General features: G+C 59.2%; 1 protein-coding gene across 5 annotated transcripts in view; it reads right to left on the bottom strand.

Moving 5' to 3' along the window:
• Positions 1–205: 205 nt before the first annotated feature.
• LOC111145738 (mitotic arrest deficient 1 like 1) overlaps positions 206–11,873 on the bottom strand; it is a 329,575-nt gene continuing 317,907 nt past the window's right edge. For all 5 annotated transcript variants that reach the window (XM_022500905.1, XM_022500908.1, XM_022500909.1 and 2 more), the window contains one exon: positions 206–681. In XM_022500905.1, coding sequence (XP_022356613.1) covers positions 523–681 — 159 coding nt within the window. In that variant the 3' untranslated portion in view covers positions 206–522. The remainder of the gene's footprint in view (positions 682–11,873) is intronic.

Below are 11,873 nucleotides of genomic sequence, written 5' to 3'. Positions count from 1 at the left end.
CCAACCGGGCTTCCATGGGCGGGTGCTTGGAGCCGCTTTCCTGGCCAGGATCTGAGGCCGCAGACCCGTCCACATGGCAGGCAGGTGGCCGGAGTCTGGAGTCCGGGAGGCGCTGTGGCCTCTGGTGTCCAGTGTCTGCCTTGGGGCCAAACAGAGGGTTGGCAGAGCGAGTCTGTCCACTCAGACACACACAGTGAGACAGGCGGGGTGGCCAAAGAGCAAAATTTATTTCATGAGGAGCAGGGACGTCGGCCGGCAGCCCATACTGGGGAGGGGAGACCACACGGCCCCCAGGCCTCACCTGGACCCGCCACAGCGCACGTACTGGGGGAGGGGGAGGGTGGAGCCTTCTGTCCCGCTGGCAGCTCAGGCCCCCCCCGCCGGCTCCAGGGGATGCCCACAGGGCTCCTGGGAGGAGGGCCAGCGTGTGGCCTGGAGCTGGACTGGGGGCGTCGGGGGCGTGGCTGCCTGCCTCCCCCTGTGGAACCGAGTGGCCGGCTGCCGCCGGGGGCTGGGCGCAGGCTAGGCCACGGTCTGGCGGCTGAAGAGGTCGAGGGTGAGGGCACTGAGGAAGGCCGGGATGCTGTCTTGCCGCAGCAGGTGCAGCTCTATGAGCTCCTGCACAGAGCTCGAGAACGCCGTCTCCAGCAGCTGCATCTTGACGCCCGATGGTCCTGTGGCCTGCGAGGGGAGGCGGGACACAGGGAGGACAGCGGTCAGTGTGGGATCTAGAAGACTGCTCCTCCCGGTTGGCCCGTCCAGCCCTCCCCGTCCTCAGACCCCGGCGCATGAGGACAGCTGCCTGCACGTTCCCCAGCGGTGCTGGAAGGCTGCGAGGCGCTCTGGGGGGGCCGACAACCCCTCCTGTTCCTCAGATGAACAGCCCAGGGGATGTAGGCCGTGCCGTAACCTCATGCCCAGGGCAGGCATTGGCCATCTGGGTGGGGCGCGGGGCTGCCTCTAGAGTTCACGTCCCATCTTTTCCCCATCACACCATACTGGCCACAGAAGAGGGGGTTCCCACAGGCAGCACTGCTAGGATAGTAACCCCGCTCAGGTGGCCTTGCTGACAATACCCCTCTGGGCTCAGTTTCCCCATCTGCGTAGTGAGGGAGCAGCAGTCTAGAGTCCTGCTGGCCTTCAGGAAGTGGCTGTGGGGGGGCTGGGGGGCTGGGCAGTCCCGGAGAACACAGATGTGTGTGTGTGGTTCCAGCTTCAGGGCCTGGGGAGGGTGTGGAAAAAGACAAGTCTATCCCACGGTGACTGAGACCAGCCTCCAAATGCCTCAGCTCCAAGCACTGTGTGGGTCCCAGGGCAGGGCTCCCCAAAACGAGCTGGCCGTCCCCTCATGTGCAACTGGGGAGACCAAGGCCCCGAGAGCTGGCCCCGCCCCCCTCCAGCTCACAGGGCAGGTCTGGGCAGAGCTGGGCCTGGGCCACAGGGCCAGCTCTCCAGACCAGGTGCTCCTGGGGACAGGGTAGAGGACAGCCAGGGATTCTGGGCCGGAGTGTGGACAGAGACCTCAGGGTGCCTGAGCACTTAGGCAGGGGATTCCCAGTGCCTGGGAGACTCCCAGAAGCAGGGGAGGCTGCCTGACCATGGACAGCACCCTGCCCGCTCTGCTGTGAGCCCCACCTGGCAGGGAGCTGAGCCTGGGGAGTAGGAAAGCCTGGGGCCAGTGCTAGCCCTCAGGAATGCCCCCTGGTGGCAGCAGGCTGGGGGGTGTCTGGGGGCTCCTGCCTGCTGGGTGGGCTGGGAGCACTGCCAGGGAAGGTGCGACTGTTTGCCAGACAGAACCCTGTGTCCCTTGAACCCCGTTCAGCAAGGTGAGTGGCAACGGTGGGGCGGCATAAGGGGTGTCAGGAGCTGAGTAGGGTCACTGGGGGGAAGCACCCCCAAAAGAACAACTTCCTTCCCACTCTGCACACGGAACCTGGGCAGCTCAGGGGTGGGCTGGGGACCACTGCCTGCCCTGAGGACCATGCTGCCCCCTGTCTGGAGAGTACCCACTCTGGATGACAGAGGATCCCTCCTTCCTGGACAGCTCTCATGAGGAAAGCCTTCTCCCCTGGGAACCACCCCCGCCACGCCTGCTCCCTGGTGTGGATGCCTCGGGTCCTAGGCCTGGACTGGCCTGTGAGAGGGAGCTGGGCTCCCTCTGAGAGCCCAGAGCCGACGAGGGCTCAGCCTGCCCTCTGCCAGTGCTCCCATGAGCCCGGTGCGGCCCCCAGTGCTCCCCGCACTGGTTTGCAGTGCAGATGGGCCTCTGCTCCCTCCTGAGAGTGCTCACCCCTCCCTGAGCGGCCAACCCTGTTCCCTTGTCCACTCCTACATTTAGCCTTGTCAGAGTTCAACACAAACCATTTTTAAACAAAAGTAAGAGAAACCACTCTGACCTTTTACCAAGAAAATCCTTTCATTTCTGCCTTCTGCTCAAATCTGGATTTCTTCCCCTAAATGTCACAGGGGCTGATTCTCTGCAGCTGTCGGGGGGCGGGGGGAGAAGCCAACGCAGGGCAGGGGGGAGGTGAGGGAGGCAAGGGAGGCCCCGGCACTCTCCTGGCTCAGCAGCTGAGGGACAACCAGCCCCTAAACCGGGGACCTTCACTCTGCACCGCGGGCCTCCCCGGGACCCCTGCCCCCAGGATGGAGGTGCTCTTCCACCAGCTCAGTCCGAAGAACGTCATTCTCTGCGTGCCTCCCCAGGTCCCCTGGGGCTGCGGACATTGACCAGGCTTCGTTTGCACCAAACGTTTGTTTGCATCAAACGTCCCTTGTGGCTTCCAGCCCTGAAGCCCCATCTTGAGGAGCAGCACAGCTGAATGAGCCAGCACAAGGCCCGTCCCAGACACATCATTCCACAGGTCTGGCATTCAGGAAGCGCCTACGGTCACTCTAGAATGCCAGGTACATGGCGACACTGGCTGTACCCGGGGCACTGGGGGCCCTGGGGGCCCTGGGCCTTGGGTGGGCTAGAAGGAGGTGTGACCAAAGCCATGTTCTCATCTCAACCCAAGTCAAGGCAAAGCCAAGCGTTTGCGACCCACCAGCCGCCACTGGCCGCACCTGCCCACTCCACGGTCGGAAGGGCTGAGTCCTCGCTCGGTGCGGCGCCATGCGGCTGCCAGAATGCGCCCCTGAGCTCGTGGTGCGGATCCATCTCTGCCAGGCTCCGCTGTGTGCAAATACCACCCGGTCCCCAGGTACCTTGTAAATCACTCTAATTAGGGGCTGTTCACTTAAAATTAGAGAGCGATTTTTTAAAAAGCAAATTGCCCAGTAAGACGTGTTGGCTGCGGCTGGAAATATTTATGGGCTGACGGCTGTGTCTCTGCCTCCTCTGCCCCCAGCGTCCGGGAGTGACAGGCTGCGGTGCGGCTGGCAGGCGCCCTGTGGCGCGAGGGGCCCTGTGCCACAACGAGGCCCGCGCTGCCCACGGCTGGCTGAAAGGCGTTCCAGCAGCCCAGACCTCAGCCGGGCCTCGCCTCGGGGCCTCCTCCTCCCTCCGGATGGCAGGGCAGGGCCTCCCTCGGAAGGATCGGCCCAGACCTCATTGAGCAGGTCTGTCCACCACGGCGTGTGTCTGTGGAGAAGGGCCAGTGCAGGGGAGCCGGGGGCGTCATGGGCAGGAGGGGTCTGCCGCTGCAGGTCAGCATAAGGGAAGTGTGCGATGCTCATGCGATGCCTGGCTCCAAACGGGTTTTTTAAAAGTCTGGCCACCCTCAAGTCTGTGGCATCCCAGCTGGCAGACGCTTTGCGACACTCCTCTCATGAGACGCCCTGAGAAGGGAATTGTCTGTCCGAAAAGCAGAGACAAGAGCTCCCCTCAATGGTCCCCTCCCGAGCCCCCCAACTGCAGGGGGTGGTGAGCCCTGCAGGAAGGGCCTAAGCATGAGGGGCCGCCTGCCACGTGCAAGGTCACCTTTTGCTTAGGGCACCGACGACAGCGCCATGTGTGAAGAATCAGGACGAATCCAGAGATGAACCCACGGCAAGGGGTGGGTCCCCAAATCCTGATCTGAACAGACAAGACGTGCACAATGCAACAAAACTATAAAACAGGGAGTAGAAATGCTACTCCCTCAGGGCACAGGGACCTGAGTACCGTTTCTGCGAGACCGTGGCTTCGTGCCTTGTCATGACAGGGTCCCATCGCCTCCCGGGGGGAAATGCAGGATGACCTGGAACACCCTGGGGTCTGAAAACAGAAGGTGGCACATGTCACAGTGACTCAGGAACCTCAGCTCAGTGTGCGAGAGACACGAGAGGTCACATGGCCCACTTCCGTGGCCACTGGGCCCAGTGGGATGAGGCGTGCCATCACGCCTTGTGGGGCGCACAGGGCAGAGCCGTGGGCAACATGGAGCGCTGGGTGCCCTGCTAGAGAAGGGGGCGCCCACCGGGCATTGAGGCTCTACCTCAGGAGACCAGAGGAAGAAGGGAAGAGTCGAGATCAAGGGGAATAAACAAAATTGAAAACAGGAGAGAGAGTCACTGAAACTAGAGGCCGGTCCCTTGAAAAACAGCAAAAAAAAATGAATGGAGACAGGAAGAGAAAAGACAGAAGTTGCCAAAATCAGAAACGAGATCCTGGAGCTGTTACAAGAATAAGAAGAAAACGCTACGAGAAAGTGTTTATGCCCGTAAATCTGACAGCCGGGAACGGAGGAATCCCTGGAAAACCACGGGGCAGCAAAGCTCAGCCAAGAGGAAGTTGAGACCCGAGCAGCCCGACCGCCACCGGAGAGACGGAGTTTGTCACTAAGAAGCTCCTCAGAAAGGAGCCTCCCATCCCGGGTGGTCTCACGGGGAAGTTTATCAGAGATGTAAACGAGAGCTAACACCACCTCATGCGTCCCTTCCAGACCGCAGAGCAGAGGGACGGCGCCCTGCGCAGAAGCATTTTCACGCGACGCCCACATGCACAGCGGAGAAGGAAGAGTCCACACACGCCGTTCCCAGGAACTCACACGCAAAACCCTCACTGGATTTCAGCCAGTCGGATCCAGCAACGTGCGGAACAGATGACCAGACCCAGCTCGGGCACCTCGTTTCTGCGTCAGGCTGGCGGGGTGAGCGGCTGGGATGACGGGCCAGGAGGGGCCGCAGGAGAGCCCCTGCCGGACCCCACAGCCACTCCCCATGAGACCCCTCCGCAGGCCGGAGTGGCACCAGCAGCGAGCGCATGGGGCTGGCGTGGTCCTGGTTCTGGGGACGCCACAGAGCTCCTGGAGACAGCCGCACCAGCAACACCCACCAGCCCCGACACGAGGGCAGGAGCCATCCACGCAGGGAGGAGGCTCGCCTCTTCCACACACGGTTCTGGGGCGGCTGGACGTTCCTACTTAGACAAGCAAGAATTTTGACTTAAACCTCACACCTCACGCAAAATTTAGCTCAAAATCTATCACAGACTTCAACATAAAACATTAAAAAAAAAAAAAAAAACCAACAGCAACAAAACTTAAAACAGAGAGAAGAAACATTTCAAGATCTGAGACCAGGCAAAGAATTCTCAGACTTGACCCCAAAAGCACAACCAAAAAAACAGAGATGGACAAACCGGATGGACCCCAGGCAAATGGCCACCGTCTGCTCCTGACAGAGCCAGGAACAGGAGGGGACAGGCCCACCTGGGAGGACGCACTGCGGGTTGCATGAGGGGCCCAGAGCTGCCAGTCCTGGGTCTGGGCCTTTTCGGCAACGTCAGGCGCAGTGAGGGGCCGCCACGTGGGGTTGAGCCGGGCCCCCTGCACAGCAACAGCCACGGGCACGACCAGCCTTACGTCTGAGGCTCTTGGACACTGGGTCCACTGTGTTCCCAGGACATGCGAGCACGAGGCGGCCGCGGTCAGGACAGGCAGCGGGGGAGGCACGGACAGCAGCCCGACGCTGCCCTGCCGCCTCCCCTCACCCATGCGCTCAGATGCCAGAATTCGGCTCTTGGCTCCCTCACGGGCTCCCACCAGCTCTGGGTGGGATGGTCGTGGCTGCAGGGGCCGGGGGAGGCAGGCTGATCAGTGGCTGTCTTCAGTGGCATGAAGACTCTCGTACAGATTTGTGGGCAGGTTACACAGCTGTGTCTAATTGGACACAGCTCCAGGTGGCCCTGCTTGCCGTGAAGTGTGGCCGTTCCCCTTTCGGCCTTGTCATTGGCGCTGCTCCTGGGCCTTCGTGTAGGAGGGAGGGGAGGGGCAGGCATGAGAGCCTGGGGACTGCCGCGTGGCAGGAGGTCAGGCCAGTTCAGGCAGAGCCACACTGTGCAGCTCGGTCCCAGGTAGGGTGGCTACACAGGGACTGGGCAGGGTGGTTCCCAGGGGCCAGTGAGCACTGACAGTGCTCAGTGCTCCCGCCCACACTCCTTCCCGCCACCACTCATGGGCACCCAGGCCTTCGGGGATGAACAGCGCCTCCACACTAAGACACTACCTGAACTATGTCCACGGACCCCTCCACTGGGGCAGCCTCCTCTGGGTGCCGCCCAACACCCGGGCCCCGCACTGGGTCAGACCTAGCTTCAACCTTGGCTTTACACCAGGAATCTGTGCAACCCTGGGCGCTCCGGCAAACCCCAGGTCTCATGTGTACGCCGGCCATGGCTGAGCGGAGAGGTCAGGTGTGTGAGAGCTCCCGGCCCGCGGGGACGCACACAGAGGAGACCTGCTAGACCCAGTCCATGGGGGACAGGGGCAGTCCTGCAGCGGCACCACGAGGACGAGCCTCCTCCCCACCGAGCACCAGGCCCGTGCACCTGGGCTGCACGTGCACACCGGCTCCCGGAGCCGCTAGAGGAGACATCCTGCATGGACCCAGCCTCAAGAAGACCCAAGCGCTCCCCGCTTCAGAGGACAGTCTGGGTTTCTCAAGCTGAGACTCTGACATCGCTCCAGATCTGTCATGTGCTCACAGGTGATCTGGGGAGAGCGGTTGCACCCCGTCCATCGGGAAAGCACCTTGGCCTTCTGGGCTGGAGAAAGCCCCGCGAGCTTGCACCGTGGTGGTTCACGCTCTCCCTTGTTCACACTCACACCCACAGAAAGAGCGTGTAAACAATGAAACGTAACCGCAGGTAGCTCGGAGAGCAGAGATGAAACACGGCCCCTCATGGTTTTCTGCACTTCCCAGATTTTTCTGTGACTGCACGTTGTAACTGTAATCAGAAAAAGTCCTACCTAAATTATTTCCAAGGAAGCTGAGGAGTTCTGAGAACACACCGTCCTTGCCACATGCGCACGTGTGGGGGCTGCACCGGCAGGCTGGGGCCCGGCCCCGTGTGAGACCCAGCTGTTGTGGGGACGCCCTGTGTCTGGGACTGGGGCCACCTGCTGGTCTGTAGGGTAAGTGTGAGCTTGGCCCTGGAGGGGCACCTGGCTGCCAGCCCCAGAAGCATCCTACCTATAGGCATGCGAAGGCCAGCTACCCCTGCCCCGAGGTGTCCTGGGCCATGCGGCCGCAGGGCATGGTGGAAGTCACCGTGCCACCTGGCCCACCTGTGCGCTGCGTGGGGAGATGGGACTCCTCCTCCATGCTGGCCCCAGGACGGTTTTCCCAGCCTGCACGCAGCTGCTCCTGCTGCCTAGAAGACCTGTCCCAGCCCCCAACCCCGAGCCTGCTGGCCCTCCCCAGGCCACCAGCCACCCTGTGAGCTTGGTCTCCCTCCCTGTCCACTGCGACTGCCCCCACCCTCGAGGCCAGGCTGGGTGTGGAGGCCACTCTGGCCACTGCCGCCCACGGGCGCTCCCAGAACGCCCTGCACACCCCCACTCCGGCACCGGCTCGTCCTGACCCCCTGGTGTCCCTCAGAGCAGGGCGAGGCTGTTCTTCTCAGGGCCACCGACATGGGCAGGCCGGGCAGACGCCGCCGCGTGAGCCAGCAGGCAGAGGGCCACTGTGGCAAGTGGGTCAGGACAAGCTGGACAGAATGCTGAGGAGGCTGTCCCGGCATGAAGTTCCAGAAAACGCGCTGGCAAAGAGAATGTCCAGCACGCGGGGAAATAGCTCACCCAATTATCCCTGCTTAATTGTGCCGAGAAAACGTCTCAATGCTGCACGTGCTAATTATACCGGCGGTGCTGGAATTACCGTCCCGGCGAGGGGCGACCTCTCCCAAGCGTGATCTGCGGGGAGGGCGAGGCCAGGCGCCCCCACAGTTGTAGATCCATCTCCAGCCCGTGGTTATTATTATTCCCCTATTTATATGGCGCCGCATCTTTCCTCCGGCGCTCCAGTTTGCACAGCTGTTCCCGCAGCCTCGCGGGGGAGGGGCAGCAGGGCGCAGGCGGGCGCGAGGACCCAGGGTCCTTGCAGCAGCCTCGCCCATCTCAGCCCATGAGCCCAGGGCCAGGCTCTGTCCCGCTTCTCCGCTCCTGGCCCAGGCCTCCTTCCCGGTCCTGTGCACACACAGGACCATCGGCGCGGTGGCAATGTGTGGGGAGTACTGGGACACAGACACCGTCATGGGAAGAAGGTGGGGAGAACTGTGGGGGCCGGGGGCTGAGTGCAAGGAGCCACAGGAGGAGTCTGAAGGCCCGGCGTCCTGGGAGAGCTTGGGCCGGCTGGACCTCATCCGTCAGATGGGCTGGACCCCAGCGGCCCTCAAGTGCAATGACGTGAGCAAACAAGACCCTGGAGGAAGCCCCTCATTTCCCGTCCAGACAGGCTGGGTCAGGCGGAGTGCCTGTGTGTGGGGCTCACGGGGCAACTGAATTGTCTGAAGAGTGACAGGGTGGTGCAGGGACAGAGGGACGCCGCCGGAGACCGGGGCTCCAGGAGAGCCGTGGCTCCTCACCTCACCTCTCTGAGCTGATGCCCTGCAGCGTAGCGGGGCACGTAGGTCTCGGCTCCCAGCGTGGACGTTAACTCGCTCCCATTACAGCAAGCTGATGAGGCAAGCTGCCGTGTCACAGGGATCAAAGGGGGCCTCTGGCCAGTGGCATCACCCACACCCCTGCAAGTGCGCTCAGGAGACTGGTCCCCCCCAAGAGATGCGAGGTGGCTGCGGCGTGGACCTTTGGGAGCAACCCACCACCACGCTCGTTCATGACAGATGGCTGACGCAGGATGAGAGAAGAGGTAGCCTTGAGAAAGAATGGCCCCAAACACCTGAAACGTGAGGGCAACTACGACCTGGCAGATCTGAGAAGCCCGACGAACCCCAAGCACAAAAGGGAGGTGAAGGGGATGACACGGAGGCGTGTCAGATCCAATTGCTCAAAACTGGTCAGTCAGCAACTTACACAGTCAGAGGGAGCCAGCCCTGGGCCCGCAGAGGCACAAGGATGTGGCCCGGGGATGCCACAAAGAACAGCAAAACCGAAACCTGTGAACCCGGAATTCCACCCATGTGTCATTCAGAACGCGAGAACTGTCTCAGGACAACGAAGCTTGAAACACGGGCTCACGCAGTACAGACAGGAGAGGGCCCTGTTCCTTCCACGAATGACACATGATGACATGTGCTATCACTTAAATCTCCCCAAAGGACAGCTGAGCACTCACACCACAGACCTAACACCGTGCTGGGAGGCTCAGCGTCTCTGCGGAGCGTCTGTGCAGAGCGGACTCAGCAGGAAGGCGAGCGCCGGGTCAGCGGAGTGTGCGCAGACTGGGCGGGCATGATGGGGTTCTCACATCCCACGTTGCGTGAAGGCTGAGACGCACAGGACAAATCCTGCTGCAACCCACAAAATCACAAAGAATTGTAGGTACAAGGTCAAAAAAGGAGACACGCAAGTCTGTACGAAGTGGTTCACCTCACCCAGAGGAGCGGTGAGCTGGCAGTCGGAGCCCGGTTGGAGCAGGAATCAGCGCCGGCGTGCATGGTCTGACGAGCCCAGCGGGAAGGCAGGGACTGTACACTGCACACAGACGCAAGACTTGGCCACACGTGGCTCCGAAGAAACACATCTAAAGTGTGAGCACACGAGGAGCTTAAAAGGAAAAGGATGAAGGAGCTCTGCCCCCTACATATTAGCCAGAATCCAGACTGGCCTGTGGACATCGGACAGGGTAGGCCTCCAGCGAAGAGGATCACGGGGAGAAATGCCGTTTCGAAATGATGAAGGGACTGATTTATACATCGACTGAGAGAGGACAAAAATACGAGACGGAACAGACAAATCCAGAATCACAGTCAGAGGTGTCAATGCCTGTCGCTCTTTAATTGGCGGAAAAGATAGAAAATCGGCAAGATTTTGATAGATGGAGGATAAGAGACTTGACAATATTATCAAAGAACTCGACATAACTGACATTTACAGGAGAGCCCTCCAGCAGAATACACATTATTTTCAAGTACGTTTACCTGGAGAGACAACAGTCTAGACCTTAAAACAAATTTCAGTGACTTTAAAAGGATTCATGTTGCAAAGTATGTTCTCCGGCCACAATGAAATTAATTTAGAAACTAGTAACAGAAAAGTAATTGCTGAATTAATTTTCACAATATTTGGGAACCGAGTAACCTACTTCTAAGAAACCTCTGGGTTAAAGAAGAAACCAAAAGGGAAACCACTAAGTCATTTGAACTGAATGAAGATAAGAACAAAATATCAGAATTTGTGGAATGACTGAAGCAGCATTTGGGGGAAAATTTTAGCACTGTCTACATGAGAAAAGAAGAAAGTGCTCGAATCAGTGACTTAGCTTCCACCTTAAGAAACTGAAATGAAAAGGGCAAATTGGACCCAACATGAGAAGACAGGAAACAAAGATCAAAGCAGAAATCAATGAAATAGAATGCAGAAAAACAACGCAAAAAAAAAAAACACAGGCCAGAATGTCTCATGTAGACAGACACAGTCTGGCCACGCTCATTAGGGACAAAATGGAGAAGACACCTGACGGGGTCGCGGAACAGAGGAGGGACGCACGTGGTCCCACAGGTGTTGAGAAGGCAACAGGGAACACGGCCAGCAACCGAGTGCTGGGAGGTCTGACGACTCAGCTAACACAGACCCAGTCTCTGCGAGACACAAGCTGGCCAAGCTCACCGCAAAGGAGATGGACAACCCGGACGGCCCTGCACCTGCTACAGAAAACCTTCCCTCGAAGAACTCTCCATGGCTGGGTGGCACCCCTGGAGAATCCCACCAAACACGCCAGGAAGAAATTTCAATTTGACATAAACTCTAAGAAAACGGATGAGGATGGACACATTCCAGCGCCCCTGTGCGCCCAGCATCACTGTGATACCAAGATCAGACAGTGACTTTCCAAGGAAAAAACCAGACTATAGACCAGTAATCCTCAGGGATACAGATGCAGAGATCCTTAACAAACAGTGAGCAACGTGTGCCCAGTAACTGGCACAGAGTGCGGCACGTGGGGTAGACCCAAGTGGGGTCTATCCAAAAGGCAAGGCTGGTTTTCCATCAGAAAAGCAATCATAGTAATTCCCGTATTAACAAAGTGAAGAAGAAAAGCCAGACGATTATCTGAACAGATGCAGAAAAAGCAGGGTCCACGCCCGCCAGCATTCTTCACAATAATTCTCAGCAAACCAGGGTCTGGAGGGAACTTCCCAGCCTGACAGATGGCGCCTGGGGGTAACCCGCAGCCCACACCGTCCTCACTGGCCTGAGCACGAACGCTGGCCCTCAGGAGGCAGGCAAGGGTGCACAGCTCCCCACTTCTGCTCAGCATCACTCTGGAGCTTCTAGCCAAGGAAATAAGGTAAGAAAAAGGAACAAAAGCATCCAGTTTGGACAGGCAGAAGTGCAACGGTCTTTGCTCAAAGACAACATCATGGTCTGTGCAGAAAATCTAATGAAATGTATTAACAGCTACTAGAACTAATACATGAGGTTAGCAAGCGTGCAAAATAAAAGATCAATACACAGAAACAAACTGCTTTGACACTGGTGACAGACATT

This window comes from Enhydra lutris, unplaced genomic scaffold (assembly GCF_002288905.1).
Source record: "Enhydra lutris kenyoni isolate GAN:26980312 unplaced genomic scaffold, ASM228890v2 scaffoldscaffold13, whole genome shotgun sequence".
Lineage (NCBI taxonomy): Eukaryota > Metazoa > Chordata > Mammalia > Carnivora > Mustelidae > Enhydra > Enhydra lutris.
The sequence above is the reverse complement of the archived record's forward strand: the minus strand, read 5'-3'. Positions and strand labels throughout refer to the sequence as shown.